General features: G+C 32.9%; 1 protein-coding gene and 1 pseudogene across 1 annotated transcript in view; both read left to right on the top strand.

The window, feature by feature from the left end:
• Positions 1-27,329, top strand: part of Slco6a1 (solute carrier organic anion transporter family member 6A1) — a 117,852-nt gene that overhangs the window by 77,404 nt on the left and 13,119 nt on the right. The window contains exons 10-12 of the mRNA XM_048811484.1: positions 804-999; positions 7,978-8,131; positions 22,907-23,094. Of these exons, the coding sequence (XP_048667441.1) occupies positions 804-999; positions 7,978-8,131; positions 22,907-23,094 (538 nt within the window). The remainder of the gene's footprint in view (positions 1-803; positions 1,000-7,977; positions 8,132-22,906; positions 23,095-27,329) is intronic.
• LOC125619074 lies at positions 16,817-17,402 on the top strand (annotated as a pseudogene).

Here is a 27,329-nt window from a genome sequence, read left to right as displayed (position 1 = left end):
TTGTTAAGGTATTTATCATAACTTTAACTTTTTCTCTTTTAATTTAAAACTATTCTTGATGTATGTTAGAACAGGTGGGAATTTATCAATGTGTGAATTTTCTATGATATCAGCTGACTATTTTTTTTTAATTTTTTATTGTTGGCTGTTCAAAACATTATATAGTTCTTGATATATCATATTTCACACTTTGATTCAAGTGGGTTATGAGCTCCCATTTTTACCCCATATACAGATTGCAGAATCACATCAGTTACACATCCATTGATTTACATATTGCCATACTAGTGTCTGTTGTGTTCTGCTGCCTTTCCTATCCTCTACTATCCCCCCTCCCCTCCCCTCCCCTCCCCTCTTCTCTCTCTGCCCCCTCTACTGACATTCATTTGTCCCCCTTGTATTATTTTTCCCTTTCCCCTCACTTCCTCTTGTATGTACTTTTGTATAACTCTGAGGGTCTCCTTCCATTTCCATGCAATTTCCCTTCTCTCTCCCTTTCCCTCCCACCTCTCATCCCTGTTTAATGTTAATCTTCTTCTCATGCTCTTCGACCCTACTCTGTTCTTAGTTACTCTCCTTATATCAAAGAAGACATTTGGCATTTGTTTTTTAGGGATTGGCTAGCTTCACTTAGCATAATCTGCTCTAATGCCATCCATTTCCCTGTAAATTCTATGATTTTGTCATTTTTTAATGCAGAGTAATACTCCATTGTGTATAAATGCCACATTTTTTTTATCCATTCATCTATTGAAGGGCAAGCTGACTATTTTTTAATGGTATTTTTCTCCTCCTCTTTTTAGGTGTTATATTAATTCCAGGATGTGCACTTGGCCAGCTTCTGGGAGGTATCATTGTGTCCAAGTTACAAATGTCTTGTAAAGCCCTTATGAGATTTATCATCATTACATCTCTTTTGTCAATTATATTTCTTGTACTTATAATTTTTGTACACTGCCATCCAGTCCAATTTGCTGGAATCAACGAAGATTATGATGGGTAAATACAATTTTGTATATTATATTTTTAAATAAGAAACTATAAGCCTATTTCTCAGGCAATTAATTTTATATCCAGTAATGCTTACATGTTTATATCACTCTTATAATTATTAGGTATGTAAAATAATTATAAGTCACAGTTTTAATTTTCATTTTAAGGTCACAAATATTATGAGATCTGGTAATGACTGCTCATTTAGTTATACATTAATAGAGAAAATTCACATTGAAATCACAGAACATAAAAGTAAAATTTTGTGTTAGGATTGATAACAATTAGGGGATGGTACTAACTTCTTTACATGGTAATTTTACCTTGAGTTCTTGAATTGGATTGTCTGCCTTCTTATGGATATTAGAGAATGTATGCAAAGAGAGTATCTCTTTTAAGCCAAATATGCACAAATTCAAAGAACTTGGCATAGGTTGATATTAATATTAGGATACAAAAACCAGAATTGAAAAGCAAAGGATTGAGAAAATAAATAAGCAAGGAGGATAAAATATCTACTTCAAGCTATAACAAGAGTAGCAAGGACAGACCAATGCTCAACAAATATTACCAGTGCTATTGGATAGTCACAGGTCATAAAGCATGACTTAAGCTTCACTCATTATACAAGTTTCTGAATCATAGATTAATGTGTATCATATATTTCAATGAAAAACTATTAAACTTTTAGAAACAAAGTAGAAAATTCCTAGAATGTAGAACTAGGTGAAATGTTGTTCGACATAACCATAAGAGTATGATCCATAAAATAAAAAAATAACAAATTAGACTTTATCAAAATGAAATAGTTTTGCTGTGCAGAGGCTGCATGCTAACAAGGTGAGAAGATATGCTATAGAGTGAAGACAGTATTTGAAAACTGAAAATTCATGTGCATTTACAAGTAGAGAATTAATGTTGGTTGAAAATTCCTGAATACAAGAACAGAAAGAATTAAATTTCATTATTCTATCAAGAAACAAATGGAAAAATATACAATTTTTATGGAAAATTTTTGTTCATAAATTATCATATTAAGATATCTAGAAATAAATCTATCAAAGATGTGCAAAACCTTGATAAAGAAAAACTTTGCTGACATATATGATATGATATCAAAACAAAAGGAAGACTACAGAATGTTAATATATTTGAAGAAGAAATATAAAAATATCAGTATCCCACAAATTAACATCAGTTCCTTGTAATTCTACTAAAAATCTTTTTTAAAAAATTTTTCTTAGCTGTAAATGGACACAATGACTTTATTTTTATTTATTTATTTTTGTATGGTGCTAAGGATCAAGCCCGGTGCCTCACACATGCTAGTGAGCACTCTACCGCTGAGGTACAACCCCAGCCCTCTACTAAAAATCTTGATAGAATTTTTACAAACCATGAAAAGCCTTTTTAAAATTATTATTATTGTCAAAAGAGGAAAGTAGAAAGAATAGATTATACACTTCCCAAAAGGGGGGTATTGAAAAATACTGAATTTCATTTTGCTTTGATTTCACTTCAAGAAATCTTTATGAAATTAAGAAAAGGTTGGATTTGTGCTTTGTGGCACCAAAGAAGAAAAAATAGGCCCTAATCTCTATCACATGGGGCTAGGCCTCAACTTCCTTAGTAAGATGCCTATAGCACAAGAACTAAAACCAAGAATCAACAAATGGGATGGATTCAAACTAAAAAGTTTTCTTCTCAGCAAAAGAAGTAACATGTGAGGTGAATAGGGAGCCTACATCCTGGGAACAAATTTTTCCCCCTCGCACATCAGATAGAGCTCTAATCTCCAGGGTATATAAAGAGCTCAACAAGATAAGCACCAAAAAACATCAAATAATCCAATCAATAAACGGGCTAAGGACCTGAACAGACACTTCTCAGAAGAGGATATACAGTCAATCAACAAATAAATGAAAAAATGCTCATCATCTCTACCAATCAGAGAAATGCAAATTAAAACTACTCTAAGATACCATCTCACTCCAGTAAGAATGGCTGCCGCTGCTATGAAGACAAACAACAAGTGCTGGCGAGGATGCGGGGGAAAAAGGTACACTCATACACTGCTGGTGGGACTGCAAATTGGTGCAGCCAATTTGGAAAGCAGTATGGAGATTCCTTGGAAAGCTGGGATTAGAACCACCATTTGACACAGCTATTCCTCTTCTCAGACTGTAGAATCCTTTCTTTTAGATATTTTAGATATATAGTACAGGATCACTACCTATAGTCACCCATCATAAAATAGCATACTACAACTTCTTAATTTTATGAAAATCCAATGTTGTACCCATTGATCAATCTTTTTATTCTGTCCTTTTGGACAAAGCAAAATGATCAGCAATTTTATTTTACTCATTGCTTTTCATTAAAATTGTTTATTGGGCTGGGATTGTGGCTCAGCAGTAGAGCACTTTCCTTGCATGGGCGGGACCCGGGTTCGATCCTCAGCACCACATAGAAATAAAGGTATTGTGTTGTTTCCATCTACACCTAAAAAATAAATATTAAAAAAAATGTTTATAATCCATAAACACAATGGGCAATATTCACAAAACTTGTAATAGAGGAGAAGACAGCCTAACTAACTTCATTGAGATAAAGTGAATTAACCCATTTTGAGAGAGAAAAAAAAGAATAAAAAAGGAAAAACCAAAAAAGTTTTACAGGATGAATGGTACCCTGTTAGGCATACAAATATCTGCATTGTCAGAGTTCCAAGGGAGGAGAGAAAGAGAAAAATGAACAGAAACCGTATTTTACAGAGTGATAATTGAAAACGTTCCGAGCTTTGTGAGTAATATGAACATTCAGTCTGGGAAGCGCAAAAGAATCCCAAATAGATCCAACCTAGAAAGTCTTCTCCAAAGCACAGTATAATTTAAGCTGTCAAAAGTCAAAGACAAAGATTTCAAAAACATCAAGAGAAAATGTCAAGTCATATAATAAGGAATCCCTATTAGAATAGCAGCAGATTTCTCCATAGAACCTTGTAGGCCAGAGAATGGGATGATATATTGAGAGAATTTAAAGAAAAAAATCCTGTCAGACAAGAATTATGTACCCACCAAAAGTATTTTTCAGAAATGAAGAAGAAATAAAGTCTTTCTCAAGCAAGCAAAAACCAAGTGAATTCATCACTAGAATTGCCTCACAAGATATTATTAAAGGAGTTCTATATCTAGAAGTGAAAGAATATTAACTTCCAACAGAAGGAAGTATAAAATTCACTGTAGATATATAAATGAGAACAGGAAAAAAATAAAAACCTATCATTACAGAAAACCACCAAACCACAAAGATTCACAATAATAAGAAAATGGATATACAAAACAGTTATTAACAGTACAGAAAATATTTATGTTATATTGTTAACTATCAATAATTATTGAATGTAAATGGGTTTAAACATCTTATTAAAAGAATAGAATGGATGCGTCTGATAGAAGAAAACTTCAATAGATGAATGGATAAAAAAATGTGGCATTTATACACAATAGAGCACTAAAAAATGACAAAATCATGGCATTTGCAGGGAAATGGATGGCACTAGAGCAGATTATGCTAAGTGAAGCTAGCCAATCCCTAAAAAACAAATGCCAAATGTCTTCTTTGATATAAGGAGAACAACTAAGAACAGAGCAGGGAGGAAGAGCATGAGAAGAAGATTAACATTAAACAGGGACGAGAGGTGGGAGGGAAAGGGAGAGAGAAGGGAAATTGTATGGAAATGGAAGGAGACCCTCATTGTTATACAAAATTACATATAAGAGCAAGTGAGTGGAAAGGGAAAAAAAAACAAGGGAGAGAAATGAATTACAGTAGATGGGGTAGAGAGAGAAGATGGCAGGGGAATGGAGGGGAGTGGGGATAATAGGGGATAGGAAAGGCAACAGAATACAACAGACACTAGTATGGCAGTATGTAAAAACATGGATGTGTAACCGATGTGATTCTGCAATCTGTATACGGGGTAAAAATGGGAGTTCATAATCCACTTGAATCAAATGTATGAAATATGATATGTCAAGAGCTATGTAATGTTTTAAACAACTAATAATAAAAATTTAAAAAAAAAGATTAGAATGGAGTCCCAATTATAGTCTGCCTTCAAGAAACTCATCTTTCTGGGAAAGTCACATTTGGTTTCCACACAAATGAAAACCAGAAACAAATAGGAGTAGCCCTACTCATATCAGATAAAACAACCTTTAAGGAAAAGACTATAAAAATATAAATGTTACTATGTAATGAAAATGGATCAACTGAGTAAAAGGTTATATCAACTGAAATGTATATACATACAATACTGTATCACCTAACTCTGTAAACCAAATATTATTAGATATAAAGGGAGTGATGCACTCCAATATAATAATAGTTGGGGACTTCAATAACCCATGCTCACCAGTGGACAGATCATGTAGACAGAAAATCAACAGAAATTCTAGTAAACTATATAGCAAATTGGAATAAAATATAGAAATATTTTTAAAAATTAAAATTGAAATAAGCTATACTATATACCACAGACATTGTAGAACATTTCATCTAACATATACAGAACATGCATTCTTCTTATCAGAGAGAACACTATTTAGGATAGACCCCATGTATTTTGTTATGTCACAAAATATAGCTCAAGAAATTTTATATTAATTTTAAAAATTGAAATATATATATATATATATATATAATCTTCTTTAAGTACATGAAATAAAACTGGAAATCAATAATAAAAAATATAGACAATGTCCAAATACATGGGAAGTAAATTACATTGTTCTGAACAATTAATGCACAATAAAGAAATTATAAGGGAAATTAAAAGTTTCTTGAAACCAATGAAAAACAATTCCAAAACCTATAGGATAGAGTAAAAATGGTACTGAGAGAAGTCTATAGCAATAAGTATCAAAAACATAGATTTCAAATAAACAAGCTAACATTCCAATAGAATGACCTAGAATAGCAGGAATAAACCAACAAATGTGAACAAAATTGGTAGAAATAGGGCTGGGCCTATAGCTCAATTGGTAGAGTGCTCGCCTAGCACAAGTGAGGCACTGGGTGTGATCCTCAGCACTACATAAGAAATAAAAATAAATGAAAAAAGGTACGGTGTTAATCTATAACTAAAAAATATATTTAAAAATTGGTAGAAATAAATAATAAAGATCAGAGCACAAAAAAATGAAAATGAGACTAAAAAAAAATCAAAGAAACAAAAAGATTTTGAAAAGAAACTGCCAGAACTTTCAGTATACTGATAGAGAGAGAAAGAGAGAGAGAGAGAAAGAGAGAGAGACATGCAAATAAATAAAATTAGATATCCAAAGGAGACAGTGGAACAGATATCATAGAAATACAAATATTATTAGTAACTATTATAAACAACTATGCACCAACTATTTTTTAAAGTTCCAGAAAAAAATGAATAAATTCCTGTACACATATTAAAATAAAATTGAGCCATGAGGATACAAAAAATAACAAGTAATGAGATTAAATCAGTTAATAATATTTTCTCAAAACAGACAAGTCCAGGATGAGAAGACTTCACTGCTGAATTTTACCAAACTTTTTATTAAGAACTAATGCCAATCTTCTTAAATTGTTCCAAAAAATTGAAAGAGAAACTATACCATGAGGAAAAACTACCCAGATGCCCAAACCAGACATGGATACAACAGAAAACTATAGAAATTCTGAACAAAATAAAAAATTGAGTGCAATAGCACAGAAAAAAGATCATTCAATATGATCAAATGGTATTTATTATAGGAATTCAAGGAGAGTCTGGTGCATATACATCAATAAGTGCAATATATTACATTAACAGAATGAAGGACAAACAAAATGTTCTTCTCAGTAGATGCAGAGAAAGTATTCAATAAAATCTGACATAGAGTTTTTACATATGATACCAAATACATAATCCAGAAAGAAATAAATTAATAAATTGGACTTGATGAAAATTAAAGCCTGCTTTTTGAAAGACCTTCTTTAGGGAACAAAAAAGCAAGCCATAGACTTCAAAAGGACATTTGAAATTCAGATATCTAACAAAAGATTTGTTTTCAGAATATATGAAGCACTATCATTGCTTAGAAATAAAGAAAAGAACTAGTCAAAATGGACAAAAGAATCAAACAGATATTTCATCAAATGATATACACAGATGGAAAATAACCAGATGAGAATAAAATCAATATCATTAGTTACTAGAAAAATGTGTATTAAAAACACATTTTTTAATATGCTAAAAGGAAAATGTTATAACCCTATTAAAGTGTCTCAAGGTAATAGAAGATCATACAAAATGCTAAAGAAAAATATGGAGAACAATCAAATTTCTTGAATATTGCTGGTAGAACTGTAAAATAGCACACCACTTTGGAAATTGATAGTTTCTTAAAAAGTCAAACACCTATAACATGATCCAAATATTTTACTCCTTAATATTTGCCCAAGAACCATGGAGGTATTTTACCATAAAATGATGAAATAAAGACCCATTGTAACTAATTAAAATAAATATTTTTTTAAAAACCCAACATAATGGGAAAAAAGAACCGCTGTGTGAAAGAAGCCTAGGAATTTATACATATTGTGTGATTCCATTTCATAAAATCTTAGAAAATCCAAACTAATGAGTAATAACAGAAGGTTGGCCAGCCAAAGTCATGTGTAAAGTAATTATAAATGGGCATAAGGAAACTTTTGGGAGTGATAATTATGTTTGTCAATATGACTACAATGATGGTTTCACAAGCATATGTATGTATCTATCAAAAAATTGCAAATGGTACATTGTAAAATTTGCTTTTTATGATATATGATTTTTACCTTAGTACAGTTCTTAAGAAAGAAATTATTTCAGTAAGTATATTTTATGGATCTCATTTATATCTTGATATATGCATTAATTATAAAACAACAGTATTATAATTATATTAAATCTCATTTTTATAGAACAGGTCAGTTGGGAAACCTCACAGCTCCGTGCAATGAAAATTGTAGATGCTCATCTTCATTATATTCTTCTGTCTGTGGAAGAGATGATATTGAATATTTTTCTCCCTGCTTTGCAGGCTGTACTGATTCTAAAATGTTTAAAAACACAAAGGTAATTTTTTAAAAATTTCTTCTTCTCCAGTAACATGTTCAAATTTTAGATAGTCTTTATATTGTACCCCTGACTCTATAAACTTTCTGGTTTCTTGTTTTCCTCATTTTTAAATTTTAAAAAGAAGTAAAAAAAAATCTGTTTTTTATTTCCATAAACTCAAAAGTCTTATGGGAATTGAGTGTGGAAGAGATATTCCTATGCTACACTCTGCCTCTATACATCCTAATTTTGTGCATTTAAAGCAGTGAGTGATTGCCATTTACCTCCATGATAGCAAAGTGGGAAGAAACCACCCAAGAAGAAGAGCATTTTGTCTTCAAATTTCACAGTTTGCCTCAGTGATATGCTACACATTAGTCCCACCTTGTCAGATCAGGCGAGGCGGGCAGCAACCAAAGGAGGCAGATTTAAAAAGGGCTGACTAACTAGGCTTTATTGAGATATCACTCCCTGGCAGAACTCCATCAGACCCACAGAATGGTCAGGAGAAGGGTCTGAGGAGAAACCGCATGGAAGCTTGACCAGATTGGACTTTTATGGGGCTTACAGCAGAAAGGGAAGGGCTTGGGACAGAAAAAGGTGTTTTTAGGGTCTCTTGTCCTGCTGGAGTTGGTCAGGGGAGTTGGCTAAACTCCAGGATTGGCCAGCGGGTCCTGATGATTGACAGGCATTAGTCAGGAGGTCTCCTTGATTGACAGGCGTTTTCACTGGCACCTGATTGATGTTCCTTTCCCGCATGGGTTGCTTTGTTCTAAGTCACCACCAAGTTGCCACCACCAACCGAACACCACCCAGCCCCCAAAACCCTCAAATACAATCTTTATTATACCAAGGGGTTAACCAGTGCTTCCTTTTGATGACCTTTTGCTCAGATTTTGTTTCTGCCTAGGAATTCAAAATTCCTACTGTATACATTTTTGCTATTTGTCTAATTTTGCATAACACTAACTCACATTTGAAAACTAGTCCTTTAATTGTTTACCAGAATTCACCATACACATGAGAAATTTTATAAAACCTATCAGACATTCCAGAAGTATATTTGAGTTAGAAAAAGTTCATATGACAGAAATGTAAGTGACTTCAAATTTACTAGATGTTTTCCTTCCTGTCCTTTGGCATTTCATGAAGTAAAACCATTTTAAAACTTCCATATTTGCTAATCTTTGCTGTATTAACTTCAAATTTACTATTGTCTGAGCCATCCCCCACCCAGGTCTTACACTCTCATGAAGAGCAGGTGACTACCGCCTATTTGTGGATTAATTTGTTTTTAATCCAAAATTGCATAAAAAGCTTTTTCAATTTTCACCTTTTAAATGTCACAGAATTGGGAGATTGAGAAAAATGCTGCACTAGAAGAATCCATATAATTAGCTACCTTCCAAGATTGAAACAAAATAACTTTCATAGCTATATGATAAATGAGGTAGGAAGAGCCAGTAATGATGAAAAGACCAGAAATACTGATTTTTAGAAGAGAAAAAGAATTAAGAAAAGGAATAGTTTGCACCAGTGCCAAGTGCATCGTGGCTTGGTGAGGACAAGCCATTCTCCTCCTGCGATCTGTAGATTTCCCAGTGAGTTTCAGAAAAGCAGGCTCTGCTGTCTAGTACAATTGCAAATTTTTTTTGAGGTTGTTATGAATGCGATAGTTTTCCTAATTTCAGTTTCAGCAGATTTGTTATTGCAGCATAGGAAAGCAATCACTTTATTTATGTTGATCTTGTAGCCTGTACTTTGTTAAATTTGTTTATAAGTTCTAGAAGTCTTATGGTGGAGGTTTCTTTCTGAGAGGGGTTGGTGCCTTCTAAATATAGGATCATGTCATCAGCAAAGAGAGATCATTTTACTTCTTCTTTTTCTTGGCATTGCTTCAATTTCCTTCTCTTATCTGATACTCTAGGGCTAGAGTAACAAGGACTATGTAGAGAAGGAGTGGCAAGAGTGGGCATCCTTGTCTTATTCCTGTTTTTAGAGGAAATGCTTTCAGTTTTTCTTGACTAAGTATGATGTTGGCCTTGGGTTTGTCATAAGTCATTTTTACAATGCAGAAATAAGTTCCTTCTCTCCCTAGTTTCTGTAGTGTTTTAAACATGAATGGGTGCTGGACTTTGTCAAGTGGTTTTCTGCATTTATTGAGTTAATTGTGTGATTTTTGTCTTTAACTTTGTTTATGTGGTGTACATTTATAGATTTGCGTATGTTGGACCAACCTTGCATCCCTGGGATTAAACCCACTTATTATGGTATACTATCTTCTTAATGTGTTTTTAAATGTGGTTTGTCAATATTTTATGAAGAATTTTTTTATATGATCAGTGATATTGGACAAAAATTCTCTTTCCTTCATGTGTCTTCGTCTCGTTTTGATATCAGGGTGATAATGTTTTCGGACAATGAATTTGGCAGTGTTCTTTTCTATTTCATGGAGTAATTTGAGAAGGATTGACATTGGTTCTTTGTTAAAGTTCTGGTAGAACTTAACTGAGAATCCATCTGGTCCTGGGCTTTTTTTTGTTTGGAGACTTTTAATAGCTGCTTCAACTTCATTGCTGTTTATGTTTTCTATATTCTCATGATTTAATTAGGTCATATGTCTGTAGGTATCTGTAATTATCCCTGAGTGTCTAGTTTACTGGAGTATAAATTTTCAGATAGATTTTTATGGTCCACTGAATTTCAGTAGTGTCTATGGTGATACTATTTTTTGTTAATTTGGGTTTTCTCTCATTTTCTTTTGGTTAGTTTGGCTATATGTTTATCAATCTTGCTTATCTTTTTATTTAAGGAACCAATTCTTTGCTGCATTGATCCTTTTGTTAAATTTTCAGATTCAATAATTTTGGCTCTGATTTTAATTATTTCCTGTTTTCCACTGATTTGGGAATTAGTTTTATCTTGTATTCTATAGGGATGGAACCATTGCATATTAGAGATGCAACCATTTTGAATAGTAATGCAATTCACAATAGCCTACTTCATAACTTTCCCATGTTCATAAATTTAAAAAAAGAAAAAGAGGATGAAAAAGAATCTAAGAACTCTTCTCTTTACGTATATTTCTTAGTCTTTGTTCTTATCTCGTACAATTTACTACTTCATGTATTAAATTTTATATTGTTAACATTTTATTCAAACGTGCCATTATTTTAAAGACATTTAAATAATACAAACATATTTTTCATTAAAAAAAAAACTAACCTATGGAACCAACCTAGGTGCCCATCAAAGATGAATAGAGGGGCTGGGGGTGTAACTCAGTGGTAGAGTGCTTGCCTAGCACACATAAAGCACTGGGTTCGATCTGCGGCACCACATAAAAACAAATAAATAAAATAAAAGTATAAAAAAGATGAATGGATAAATAAAATGTGGTATATATACATAGTGGAGTTTTACTTAGCCAATAAGAGAAATGAAATTATGGTGCTTTGTGGTAAATGGATGCAGCTGGAAAACATCTTGCTAAATGAAATGAGCCAGGCCTAGAAGATTAAGAGTTGAATGTTTTCTCTCATATGCAGAAGTTAAACAAAAATAAGGAGGAAATAAAGGGAAAGAACATCACATGAAAATAGGAAAGAAATCAGTGAAGTAGAGGAAGAGGTTATGAGAGGGAGAGAGGAGGCATAAGGGAAGGGAAGAATAGTAGAATGAGACTGACCAAACTATCCTATGTACATATATGAATTCACAGTGAATTTCACCTTTATGTATATCTACAATGCACTAATGAAAAAGAAAAACTATAAATAAATAGAAGAAAGACCAGTAGAAGAACAGGAAAGGGAACGGGGTGGGGGAGGATGGTTGGGAAAGAGGAAGTATGAGAGACTGTGTTGGAGCCAATTATATTGCTCTTTTAACTATGTCAAATGAACCCAATATTGTGCACTAACACATTTTTTAAAAGGAGCATGCTTAAGAATAAGACTAACCAAAAACATGAAAGCCTTCATCAATGAAAATTACAGAAAACTGAGGAAACAAACACAAAAAATTTGAAAACACCTTCAATGTTTATGACTATGAAGAATTAATTTTGTCAAAACAGACATACAAACAAAAATATCTACAGATTCCAGGTAATCCCATCAAAATTCCAATGATAATCTTCCCCAAACTAAGAAAAAAAAATCCTAATTCATATGGAAGAACAAAAGATCCAACATTGCCAAAGCAATTATGAGAAAAAACAATAAAGCTAGAGGCATTACAATATTGATTTCAAGTTTTAAATTGATAATTACAGTAATAAAAACAGCTTGGTACTGGCATCAAAATAGACACACCCAGCAATGGAGGAGAATGGGAGATGTAGAAACAAACCTACACAGCTACATTTGTCTGATTCTTGACAAAGGTGCCCAAAACATTAAAGAAAAGACAGTCTTTTAGATGGTGCTGGGGAAACTGGATATCCACATGCAAACAATTGAAACTTAATCCATATCTCTCAAACTGCACAAAAGTCAACTGAAAATGGTTAAATAGCTAGGAATAAGACCAGAACATGAGCAACTTCTAGAACAGAATACAGGGGAAAGTTCCAACCTATAGGGGTAAATAATGACTTTCTCCCTGGGACTCCTAAAACTCAGGAAATAATACAAAGACTCAACAAATAGGATGGTATCAAACTAAAAAAAACTTCTGTACAGCAAAGGAAACAATTAAAAGCATGAAAAGAGAACCCACAGAATGGGAGAAAATCTTTGCAAGCTACTACTTTTCTGATGCAGGATATCTAGACTATATAAAGAACTAAAAATACTCAACACCAGAAAGAAAATAACCCATTCCATTAATGGGCAATTGAACTAAACAGATCCTTCTCAAAACAAAAAGTACAAATGGCCTTCTATATATGAAAACCTATTCAAACATTTAACCATCAGGGAAATGAAAGTTAAAACTACATTGAGATTCCATCTCACTCCAGTCAGAAGGGTGATCAATAAAAATACAAGTAACAATAATTGCTGTCAAGGATATGGGGGAAAGGAAACCTTAATACACTGTTGGTGGTCAATCTCTGGTACCAAAAAAACAAAAACAAACAAACAAACAAAAAAACACTCTGATGTACTACTGTAGAATTTCTGAAAGTTTTAATTTTTGTTCTTAATATTTTACTAATGGAATGTGTTATTTTCTTCCTGATGTTGAGTATTTTTAGTTCTTTATATTGTCTAGATATGATATAATGCTTTTCAGTTGCCTTCATTTTCCCCAAAAGACTTTATTTCATTCTTCTTTATAACTACATAAAATTACATTGTGTGTATATACAATATTTTCTTTATCCATTCATCTGATGATAGACATCTAGGCTTATTCCGTAACTTAGGCCATTGTGAAATGTGCTGCTATAAACATGGGGATGCATGTACCTCTAAAGTATGTTGTCTTTCAATCTTTTGGATGGATACTAAAGAGTGGTATAGCCAGATCATATAAGAGCTCCATTTTTAGTTTTTTGAGGAACTTCCATATGACTGTACCAGTGAGCCACAGTCAGATTTCCATATGACGGTACCACAGAGCCACATCCTCAGCCCTATTTTGTATTTTATTTAGAGTCAGGGTCTCACTTAATTACTTAGGGCCTTGCTAAATTGCTGAGGCTGGCTTTGAACTCAAGATCCTCCTGCTTCAGCCTCCCAAGCCACTGGGATTAGAGGTGTGTGTCACTGCACCATGTGACAATGATATTTGATAGAAAAACAGCTCTGAAGTAAAACTGACAATAATGGACTCTATGATTATTGACATGAGGTATGAATAGAATTCATTAATAGGTAGAATTATCATTAATCTCAAATGGGAAAAAGTTGACACCACAAAAAGTAATGTCAACAAAATGAAAATTAAAAGAAATACAATATACTTAAAAAAATCAAGTACTGATATGACAGTAGTGGAATTCCTTCTGGAAAATGTTTTCTGAAAGAAAATATGTCAGCTTTGAAATCATTCTGTGAATATTCATATTCAATATATGAGCAAGGCTAAAATGCTAGAATTGGATACTCTTCATTGAAAATTTTACAGAAGTTTGCAGGAAGAGCAGTAGGAAATATTGTGACTCTGAAGATTTTAAAGTTTCTGTAGAAAATTGTAGCTTCATTGAAACTGAAAATAGATATCTGATATTAGTATGGTAATAATCCTGGGCAGTTTTGCCTCTCTGAAACCCACATTTACTCCATGCTTCCCCAAATCCTCAAGTTTCCTCATATAGATTTTGTGATACATTGGGCTTTTCTTTATGATCTCACTGGCTCTGGTTCTTTTCAGCACTTTCATTATAAAATAGCAGGGTTGGGAGCTTCTGTCACAGGCTTTTGTAGTCCAAGGGGCACCGTACTCATTTTCCATGGAAGGGAAGTTAGTCTCATTCAAATCATTAAGGATGACAAGAAACAAGCCTTCGGGTCTCTTTACGTTGAAACATCCATAGAATATTGGATTTAATTTACTAACCTCCTATCTTTGTGTTGTTTTGTCATATTTTTTCACATATTTTAAACGATGCATGCTATTGTCAATTGTTCCTTCCAGCAGTCAATATTCACTTATATTTGCCCTCTATCTCACATTTCCATACTTTTTTTTAGAAATACTTCTTTCTGCCTGAAGAATTTTATTTCACCTTGATTTCTGAAAACTTCACTGAGTATGGAGTTCTAGAGTAGTAATTATTTCCCCGAAAGCAGTATATTGTCTTCAGTCTCTGGCTGCTTTTAAGATTTTTCTCTTCATTTGTTGTTTTCAGCAGCTTTACTTTGGTGAGCCTGGTTGTGGTTTTCATTTTATTTATATTACTTGGGTTTCATGAAATATCTTTGAGTGTGTGATTAATGTCTATCAGTTGGAAAATTCTCAGCTATTAGCTTCTTTTCTCTTTCTCTCTCCTGTTCTTTTTGGGACCATTTATTAGTTTATTATTAATAAATACATAACAAATTACCAGTGCCTTGGTGGGTTTCATTAACACCCAGTTATTAGCTCACATTTCTAACGTCAGAAGTTCAGACCTAGCATTACTGAGTCCTTCGCCCAGAGTCTCACAGACAGAAATCAGGTGTTATTTAGACTATGTTCTTTCTGGAAGCTCTGGCAAATAATTTACATCTAAATTCATCCAGATTATTGCCAAATCCAGTTCCTGTTGGTTGCGAAAAAATGAAGTCTGTGTTTCCTTGCTAGTTGTCTGCTGGGGTACAGTCTTCGTTTTTACAAGCTACTCACATTTTTTAGCAAATGACTGCCTCTGTCACCAAGTTCAGCCACAAACAATTTCCCTTATGTGGTATACTTTGAATGTTTCACTTCAGGAAGAACCTTGTTCATTTTCAGGCTCATTTACTCAGGTTACCCAAGACAATTTATCTTTCTTTAAATCAACTATGACAGTAAGGGAGCAAAGTCTATCAGTTCACAGACCTTGCGATTATGCAGCTATGCACAATAGAGGGAGAGTATCTTTGTTTCATCTTAGAATTTTGCCTCACGCAGACTAAATAAAGTTATCTCCAATTATTTAGATACTTTCTGTTTTCCATCTCTTTTTATGTGTTTAAGTTGTTGAAATGTAGATATTTTCCACTGATCGATTTTCCAGCTACAAATCTGCCATTATTCAGTGTTCCCTTTGTCATTAAACCTATTTTTTGAGATTTTAATTTCACTTCTATTTTCCAATTCTAGCATTTATATTTTTATAGACTATAAACCTCTGGTTAAATTCTACATACTTTAAGCTATTTTATTATCCTGTATTTTCTGAAACATATTGATCATTACTGTTTTCTTGATATTAAATCCACTAACTATGTCATTTAAGAGTCTACTTAAATTTTTTACTTATATCATAATTTTAAGCCAGTTTTCTTGTCACTTTGATTTGCTCATAATATTATATGAAATGATAAACAATGCATGTGAAAAAAGTTGCCTAATATAATTGCATAATTTTCTATTTCTTTGCTTTTGCTTCATGTATTTGAGATTCTGCTATTTGCATCCACATTGATAATTGTTGTATCTTCTTAAGGGGTTATTTATTTTGTCTTTGTAGAGTATTCCTTTCAATTTCTGGTAATACTGTTCTGTGTCTTCAAGTCTATTTCATATGATGGGATATAGTTAACTCTACTTTTCCTTTGATAACTGCTTCCATGGTATATCTTATTTCTATTCTTTATTTCTTCCTTTATATTTAATGTGTTTTCTATAGCCAGCATGTGGTATGGTTTTGCTTTTATCTCCATTGCTATTCATCTGTCTTTTATGTGTAGTTTTTAGACTAATAACATTTAATATAATAGCTGATATGGTTGGATTTAGATCTGTCTTCCTTTTTATTGTTAGAGTTAGATATAATTTACTATTTCAATTTTTACTATTTATTTCAATTAGATATATTTTACTATTTAATTTCAGTGGCTTTTATAAAAATATGGCATGTATTTCTTTGAATTTTCGTAAATGGTGGCTTTCTTTCTTTGAGACCATTAAGACTAATCATATGGCCAGTAGAATTTTTCTCTGTAAGACCGGGTCACCTTTCTGTTGTTGAGGAGATTTTTTTCTACAGCTGCTGCCTGTGCAGCCACAACTGCCACTGAGTTCATTTGCCTCAACCCTTTCCCATTGCACAATCCCCAATCCTACATGTCAGAGAATCTAGCAAAGCAACTGGCATACTACAAGCTCAAGTTCAGTAAGTAGAAGCAGCACTACCTGGAAATGAAATTTGCTAAAATTGAAAACAGACTTACAAGAAATTACGAAATTAACTAAGTACCTCCTGTTAATGTAGTCTTCAAAATCTCTGGAATTTCAGACAGTTTTGCTTCTGCTCAGCCAGCTCATTTGTGAAAAGTAGGATACAGAGACAAGTGTGTGGCAATCTGGAGTGAATATGGACAGTGTTAGGAAGAGACAAAGGAAGAAAACGGCACCATTGCAATCACCTTTGCTGTTTAGAGCAAAGCTGGAGTGATTTCACTGTGGAAACTGAAGCCTGCAGAAGAAGAATAGAAAGAACATGAGTAGGAAAGAGAGGACCAAGAAGTGAAATGTTAACAATTCAACGACCATGCCTATTCAAAAACAGATAGGTAAAGAGAAGTCATTTTGCTTCACCTGAAAGTTTAACCGGTAAAGTTGGAATAGGAACTTTTAGAATTGCTGATAATCTGTGACACAATAGCAGGATTCCTGTAAATACAACTGCAAGCATTTGATACCTCAATAATCAGAGATTGTTGGATTTCATCCCTGTTGGGCTTCACATTGACTGTTTATATTTTTCTAAAGATAAATGATTTGTTAGATGAGTAAGGAAGATGGTATTGTTGTTACTGTTTGACTTCGATGGAATGAAATGTGAAACAATTGCATTTGATAACTGCTATTCATTTTTAATTTTTCATTTTTAAAATCAGTTCCTTCAGATTTCATTGAAAAAAAGCACATTTCTGGGTAGATGCTGCTTAAATCAGCATCTATATTTGATGGTTCATCTTCCTAATATCAGGTCATCACTTAATTGATGGTATGAATATTCTGTAAATTATAGTTTGGAATTTTCAGATGCTTTGTTCTTGACATGTACTCCAGCAATTCACTGGAGTATCAAAACAAAACACACAGCCTATTCAAGAGAACTTATATAGTTTTTCCCCCTCGTCTTCAACTATAAAATTTAGCTATTATCCAGATAAACCTAAATATAGGCTAATTTGTAAATGACAAAATTGGTTTTCCTTAAATAACTTGTTTACTAGGCCTTTTATTTTCATTTTTCTTCATTGAGATAGTTTAATATATAGGATGAGCTACCTTTCTAAAGTGCTTTTGGTTTGGTGTTTTTGGTCATTTTTGCTTGGGTATTCACTTTGTTGGTTTTTCACTTATGCATTAATGATAACATTTTTGGATGTGTAACATTTATATGGGGGTACATGATTCTATACATGGTGTAAATACTATTTTTTGTAAAAAAACAAGGCAAAATTAATGAATAGGAATACTAAATATATTATCATTAAGAATTTTTGTGCATTAATCTGACCATAATTTCTCTGCAGATTATGATCCTATAACTTGAGTCTGTAATTTTTATTAACTAGATCATTTTTTGGCATAAATGATCATTACAGTTATCCTGATCTGATTTAAAGCCAAATGCATGCATACAAAAGGATCTTTCTGTTAATGGAAGATGGTGCTTTGGGGTGTAAGTTAGAAAAAGACTAATCATCTTATGCTCATTTATGCTATTATGTTTTTCTTGGTTCCCTCCCTGAGCTGTGGACTGGCGCCTCCCTGGACTGACAGAGTTTATCTCAGGGAGACCCTCACTGCATGACTGCCTCCTTTTGGTTACAATTCCCACTCTAAAACCTGTTGGTAATTCCTTTCAAATTCATTTTCTAACTAAATGATGTGTCTGACAATTATTATTTTATCTTACATTATCTTAGACCTGAGAACTATTGTGTTGTACCTTATTTCAATTGCTTATTAACGATTTGTCAGTTTTTATCCTTGTCTTCGTGGTTCCTTCATTGTGTATTTCATAGTGACCAGAGTGATGCTTTAAAATATGTCATTTATATTCACATCCCTTTAATGGCTTCTCATCCTTAAGAATAAAAGACCAAAATTTTAAAATTTGTTCTGATTAGTTACACATAAGATTAGAATGCATTTTGACATATCCTACATAAATGCAGTATAACTTCTTATTCTTCTGATTGTACATGATGTAGAGTTACACCAGTGGTGTAATCATACATGCAACATAGGGTAATAATGTCCAATTAATTCTATTATCCCTCCTCCCCTTCTTTCATTCCCCTCTGTCTAATCTAAAGTATCTCTATTCTTCCCTAGCTGCCTCCCACCCCCCACCCCCCTTATTGTGAATTAGCATCCACATAACAGGAAAAAAATTGGCTTTTGGTTTTAGGGGGTTTGGCTTATTTCACTTAGCATAATATTCTCCAGCTCTATTCATATACCAGCAAATGCCGTACTTTCATTCTTCTTTAGGCTGATAATATTCCATGTGTATATTTTCTTTATCCATTAATCTATTGAAGGGCACCTAGGCTGGTTCTATAATTTAGCTATTGTGAATTGAGCTGCTATAAGCATAAAAAGAAGAAATGGGACCAAATAAAGACTGAAATCCAGCTAGATAAACAAGTTATATAGTTCACATCCAGCATCAGGGTGCCTGGCATTTTGATGTTCTCCCCAGTGTGCTTGTATCGCTCCACCTCTATGGCCTTTGAATGTTACATCACATATGGCCTCTCTTTAGCCTTGTTTCTTCTCAATTCATGCAGTTTTCCTTTGCAGATGTTCCATGGTACTGGCATCTCTTAACCTTGAGAGATCTCCAATGCAGCTTCAACTTTTTTTCACATATTCACACACTTCCATTTCTTCTTTTTATGCCCCTATTTCTCCTTTATGGAATGGAAATGTTTATTCTGTGCCATTGTATCTTGGAGATAAAGATATATATATATATATTTGATCTTTATTCTCACAGTTAAGAGTTTACCTTGAGTCTCAGATACATTGCTGATTTAAACTTTGTGGCAATGCTGGAACCATTGAGACTATGGGGAATCTCGAAAATGGATTAAACATATCTTAACTTGTGATATAGGCATGAACTTGATGGGGCCATAGTAGAATATTGTGTTTCAGATATATGGTTTCCCCAAAAAGCTTATGTGTGATGCAATGTAAGAATGTTCAGAGGTGATATGATTAGATTATAAGGGGTATAGTCTAATTCATGAATTAATCCACTGATATGTATTAACTGGTTGGTAACTGTAGGAAGATAGGGTGTGGCTGGAGGAAGTCAGTCACTGTGGGTATGCCTTTGGGACTTACATTTTGTCCTTGTTGAGAAGAGATATCTGTTTCAATCTACACACACACACACACACACACACACACACACTCCTTCCTGGTTAACATGTCTTGAGCTGCTTTCCTCTGCCAACCCTTTCCTCCATATGCTCTGCCTCAGCTCAGGCCCAGAGCTGTCGAGATGCCTGATCATAGACTAAATCTGTAAAATCATGAGCCAAAATAACTTTGTTCTCTAAGTTGTTCTTGTTTGTCATTTTGGTCACAGCAACAAAAAGCTGATTTAAAACGTCCAGTAATTGTTTGCTGATGATATCATTCTATATTCAGAAGACCCCCAAAATTCCACCAGATGACTTCTAGAGCTGATAAATGAATCTAGCAAAGTAGCAGGATACACAATAAACACTCAACAATAGCTTTCCAGTACTCTAACAGTGATTCATCTGAAAAAGAAATCAAGAAAACTACCCTTTTTATAATAACTTCAGAAAAAAGAGAAACATTTGGGAATTAATATAACCACAGAGATGAAAAATCTCTACATATTTAAAAATATAGAAAACTTGCCTGGCATGTGTGAGGCACTGGTTTCGATTCTCAGCACCACATATAAATAAATAAATAAAGGTCCATCAAAAAAAATATGTAGAAAACTGACAAAAGAAATTAAAGACTTCAGAAGATTGAAAGGACTCCCACATTCCTGGATAAACAGAATTAATATCATTAAAATCACCATACTAACAAAAGATATAAACACATTTAATGCGATCTCCGTAAAAATTTCAATGACATCCTTACCGTAACTAGAAAAGAAAAACAGTCCTTAAATGCAGGTGGAAGAATAAGAGATTTAAAATAGCCAAAGCAATTCTGAACAAGAAAAGTGATGTAGGAGGCACCACAGTACATGATCTCAAATTATACTACAGAATTATTTTTTTTAAAGAGAGAGAGAGAGAGAACATTTTTTTAATATTTATTTTTTAGTTTTCAGTGGACACAACATCTTTATTTTATTTTTATGTAGTGCTGAGGATCGAACCCAGCCCCCTGTGCATGCCAGGTGAGCACGCTACTGCTTGAGCCACATCCCCAGCCCTATACTACAGAATTCTAATAACAAAAACATCATGGTATTAGGATCAGATTAATACAACCATTATGAAAAGCATTGTGGTGATTTCTCAAAAAACCAGGAATGGAACCACCATATGAGTCAATTGTCCCACTCCTCAGTATTTATCTGAAAGAACCAAAATCAGCATGGTATAGCTATAGCCACTTAAGTGCTTAATAGCAGCACAATTCACAATAGCCAAATTATGGAATCAACCTGGAGACCTATCAATAGATGAATGGAACAAGAAAATGTGGCATATATCCACAATGGAGTTTTAGTCCTTTCAATCTTCTGAAATAATGGTATTTGCCTATAAATGGATAGAAATGAAAAAAAATCATGCTAAGTGAAGTAAGCCAGACCAAGAAATTCAAGAGTGAATGTGGAAGCTAGAGCAAAATAAAGGAAAGAAGGTCATAAGAAAAGGAGATCATTGCAATAGAAGGAAAATGAAGGAGGAAGGAAGGAAGGGAAAGGGAAAGAAAACTGGAATGAATTTACCAAAATCCTGTGGTATACATATATAAATGTACAAAAGGAATTTTCACCTTTAAGCATATGTAGTAAATGCCAATCAAAAATAAATAAATCAGGGAGTGAAAGGAAGATCAGGAGAGGATAGAAAGAAGAATATGGGGAGGGGGGAAGAAGGAAAAGGGGAGGATGGGAATTAAAATCAAACTCTTTACATGTATGATATTTTCAAAATGAATCCAAATACTTTGTATAATGTTCTAATTTTTAAAAAAGCAATAACTTAACAGCTTCCTCCACAATACTGATATAATTTTCATACTAAAATTTTCTGCATCATTTGGACTGAAATTATCTTTAATTCCTCTTATTCTTTCAATAGTAACTTAGTTCCATATATTTATTAAATTTGCTATTTTTCTTATTATTTTGTAACTTAGAATATATTTAGTGGATTGATAAAATACTTATTTCTGTCATCTCTGATCTCCATTAGGTCTTAGAAAACATGACTTACTTACCGTCCATGAATTATTAACCTTGAAATATCAAAAATTTATATTTTCATTGGTTCCTTATTCAGTGCCACATTATGACTTTGTTTGGCCCTGGATACGATTGTTTTTGTGCTCCCATTTCTTCACTTACAAAAATAAATATTTTTACAAATGTGTTGATATATAACATATGTGATCTATTCTTGGTTTATTATTAATTACTTTTCTTACTAACATACTCATATTCAAATTTTTCTTTGCTTTTAAAAGAAGCAAACATTAAAATATTTTTATTTGGTCCTGGAAGTCTTTTGGGCCTCAGTCACTGTATGCACTGTGTCTAATAAATAAAAGCCCTGACATTATTGCATACAAAGACAAATGTTATCTTTTAAAGATAGTTCTAAAATTTTTACTGTTGGGTAACTAACCACATTTCATATCCCAGTTAAAATTTAATTTTATTCATTACCATATCTTTAATTACCTTAAGTATTTTGGATAAAATTTCTTAAACTGGCTAAACTTTTCCTAAGTGACTATAATCATACAAACACACACAAAGACAATAATTCATTAGGTAAAAGACCTTGGATTTATCCTTAGTGTTTTGTTTCTAAATGAGGAATGCAAATTTAACGTAAGGCATTTATTAGTAAAACTGCAGTAGCCCTACATTTATTGATTCAATTTTTATTTCAATAACAAAAGTTTATTTTATGACTATATTTCTGAAACATTGTTTTTAATCTTTAATATTCATAGACGTACTACAATTGTTCTTGCATTAAAGCGGGATTAACAACTCCAGATGTAGAAGGTGATTTTATTGATGCCAGGCCTGGGAAATGTGATACCAAGTGTCTTACATTACCTGTGTTTTTCGCTTTGGTTTTTTCTGCAGTTGTTTTTGCTAGTTTTTCTGATGTGCCACTTACGCTAATCATCTTCCGGTAAGTATATAGTATTTGCAATTATCTTTAATATAATACATAAGAAATATGAATTTAGAAATATTTCAGATTATCATAGTAAATTATTTTCTCTGTATTGTATGATAACAGAGGAGAAATTGTTACATTGTCAAAATTTATGTATATGTTTAATTCTTTTAATTTATTTGCATAAAATATACAAATGTAACATTTAGTTTAATTTTTACCTAAAATTCAGAGTATACATGTATTGAAATAGTACTCCTTACATATGTAAAATTTTAGGTTTTTATGCATCAGGTACAAAAAAAAAACCTTGAATAAACAACCCAATAGAATTATACTTAATCTAACCCATGGAAAATTAATAAATCAGAAAATTCTTAATTGTAACACAGTTGTGAGTTTAAAGTTAATTTGTTGGTTATAATTATTTATTGACTAATTCTATTTTAGCCAATTAAATTATGAGAAAATATCTGTGTCATCAATAAAGGAACATAACTTTTAAAATTTCCATACATAAATATATTATTCTAAATACAACCAACATTTGTTCTCCATGTTTTCTTCCCATATATATGATACCCATTTAATACTCATTTTTATCCTAATTAGGCATTATTTTTTAATTATTGTTTTCAAGAGGTTAACAGAAACCTTTGAGTACCTGTACAGGTTGACCAGGTAACAAAGTGTGGAAGTTCTATCTGGGATCATTGGGAAATAGTATAGAGCATGACTTGTACTTGGTTCAGAACATAAGTGATTTTTTTATAGTGTAAGCACACGGGACAAGAACTTCACAGGGAAAATGAGCAGAAAAAGTAGAGGCAAAAATGTATGAAATGTGGCAAGGAGTTTATTAAGACAGGAATAGCATGATGGGAGACAAAAACATCTAAGCCATTTAAGGGCTGGTCATGGGAAACCATTTATGTAATCTTATTGTGAATGGTGTTATCCTATGCACATAACTGGGAGCCACTGAAAATAGTAAACCTCAAGGGTATAAATAATCAAATGTATGTCTTAGATGTGATACATCGAAGATAGTGTGGAAGATGGAGCTGAGCAGAGAAATGGAGAAAAAGAAATTAGAACTAAAAAGAACAAATAAAAAATTTAAAGAAAGAAAAGTAATTAGAATTTAGTAGTATTGTTTAGAGATAGATTCAGAACATATTTGGGAATTATCTAGTTTGGTTAAAATGATGAGCATGGGTATCAGGGGAGTGAGGGGCACAGAGGTAGAAGCCAGAAGGATTTAGAAGATGTTCTAGATGTTTAATTATGATTTCTCTGATGGGAATCTTCCCAACCCTGCTTTCCCTGGCAAGCATTTGCAGGGCTATGTACTTTAACCTTATGCTGATATTTACCTTTAGGTGTCACTTTTGTTACCAGCACACTTTTGACCTAACTATAGTACTTTTAGTAGAGGATTTTCACCCATGTTCATGGAAGAGATGTTCATGGTACATTGTAAAACAACAATAAAAAACATTTTTTCAGAACCAAAAAAATAATAAATAAAATAATGAGTGTTATTAATTTGATGTGCCAAGTATGGAATATACAGAAATAGATGATCATATTTAGACTTCAAGTTTAGAAAACTGAATGAATGATTACTCCATTAATTAAGATTGTAAAGTCAAGGAGAATAGAAAACTCAGATTGAAGGTGATTATTGCAGTGTTGAATATGCCTTATTTAAAGTTGATGTGAAATATCCAAGCAATTGTTCTCAGCAGTAAGATGAAAGAAATGATCATAATATTCCAAAGGCTCAGTTCTGAATCTTCTCACTTCCCTTGAAAATCAGGCAGCACAATAAGGAAAATAACACATAAACACACACTATAATTCCAATACAGCTAGGAGATAAACAAAAAAATAGTAAAGTTGAAATTATGTTTAAGTGTTGCTAAAGTTGAAGCGGGACTGAAAGTCAGCTTGTGGATTCACAAAAATTCTTATGAAGAATAGGAAATGTGGAGAGGACCTCTGAATTGACAGATCTCAGATTTGTCTGGCACATATTTCTGCTCAGAAACAGAGGGACACACATTGAGATGGATGTTCAGGAATCAGAGTCAGGCCTAGGTAGATAAGTAAAGGTAGAGTCTCTCTGGATCAACAATAAGAGGGAAACTTGAAGAGTTCCTAGGAGGTCCAGGCCTGGCAAACAAAAAGTGCCAGCAATATAAACTAAATGAATGCATAAACTTCAAAAGCAAAAATGTGTAATGAGAGCTCAGAAACATAGGATTGGCGGTAGAAGTTCTTTTGAAGTAGGACAGATTTGAAGAGGCAGAGGATTTGTTGCTATACTAGTCATAATAGTCCTTATTTGGAAATAATACTAACTGTACAATTAATGAATAAATTTTGGCATCTTCATACAATGGACTACTACAGAGTTGCGCTGAACAGTATGGTGATTATTAACCATTTCTGCTCTGTAAGTTAAATTCTATCTTCATATATGTTTAATTCAGTGTTAAATTGACCTGTTGAGTAATTAAGTTCTTAATTCTAGTTATGGTATTTTCATTATGGAATTTCACTTCTTGCTTTTTAACTGAATTTAATTCTCTGATAAAAATTCTCTATCTTGTATTTTTTGAATATATTAAGCCCAGAAATTTAAAATACATGCCAGATATATAATATCTGAAGATTCTGCAAGTTTATTTATATTTATTTTTTTCCACATTATTGTTTAAACTCCATTTTATTTCTTGGTCCTGCCTCATAAAATTTACAAATAATATTTTAAAGATCATATGTTGTATTTTTCGTTTCAAAAACAATAGAGGCTCTGGGTATTACATAACTCCCAAAAATTAAATGTAATTTTAATCAGGCAGCTAGAATAAGGATAGTTCCCTGGTGATAGATTTAGGATTTTTTCATTTTTATTTTTAATTTCAATTATAATTATAAATTCATTAGTTGTACAGGTTAATGGGTTTTTTTGACATGCCTATACATGCATATATCATGCCTTGTTTGAAAATGCACCTTCTCCTCTTTCACCCTCCCCTCTCCTTACCTGTTTCTACTTTTCAGTCATTGTTTTTTATGTTTCCACAAATGAGAGAAAACATGCAATACTTGCCTTTATATATCTGACTTCTTTCACCTACATAATGACATTAGTCAACAACAACAACAAAAGTCTATCAACCAGTGGACTAAAGATCTGAACAGATATTTCTCAAAAGACCAAATACACATGGCCAATAAATATATGAAAAGATTTTCAATGGCTTTAGCTACCAGGGAATTGCAAATCTAAGCTACTCTGAAATTCCCTCTTATGCCATTCAGAATGGCTATTATTTTTTTTATTAGCTACATGACATTACAATGATCTTGGCAATTCATACATTTGAATCAATTGGGGTATAATTTCTCATTTTTCTGATGGTACAGATTGCAGAATCACATTGGTCATACAGTCACCTATATACATACAGCAATCATAATGTCTATTCTATTCTGCTGCCCTTCCTATCCCCCCTTCCCCTCCCCTCCCCTCCCATCACTTCTCTCTATCCAATCTAATGTGACACACTTTTTTTTTCCTTTTTCTTCTCACAACATCATACATGTATTCTGTATAATAATGAGGGTCTCCTTCCATCTTCCTTGCAATTCCCCTTCTCCCTTCTTTTCCCTCCCACTTCTCTTCCCTATTTAGTGGTAATCTTCTTCTCATGCTCTTCCTCCCTATCCCATTTTGAGACATCCCCCTTATATCAGAGAAGACATTCGGCATTTGTTAGAATGGCTATTATTAAAAAAAAATATATATATATATATATATATATATATATATAAATAAAATAAATGCCCGTTAACAATATTGAGTAAAAGAAACCCTTATAGACTACTGGTAAGAATGTAAATTAGTGCAGCTACTATGGAAACTACTATAGAGGCTCCTCAGAAAATTAAAAATGTAACTACAAAGTGATCCAGCTATACCACTTTTGGTATATAACCCAAAGAAATGAAGCCAGCATACAAAAGAAATACCCATATACATCACAGTAGTCACTATTGCCAAAATAAAGAACCAATATAGGTATACATCAGCAGATGAATGAATAAAAAATATGGTGTATATACACAATAAGGGGATATAACTCAGTTGGTAGCTTGTTTGCCTCATATGCACAAGGCCCTGGGTTCAATCCCCAGCACCACAAAAATAAAATAAAAATATATGCACAACAAAA

Source organism: Marmota marmota, unplaced genomic scaffold (genome assembly GCF_001458135.2).
Source record: "Marmota marmota marmota unplaced genomic scaffold, marMar, whole genome shotgun sequence".
Classification (NCBI taxonomy): domain Eukaryota; kingdom Metazoa; phylum Chordata; class Mammalia; order Rodentia; family Sciuridae; genus Marmota; species Marmota marmota.
The sequence above is the reverse complement of the archived record's forward strand: the minus strand, read 5'-3'. Positions and strand labels throughout refer to the sequence as shown.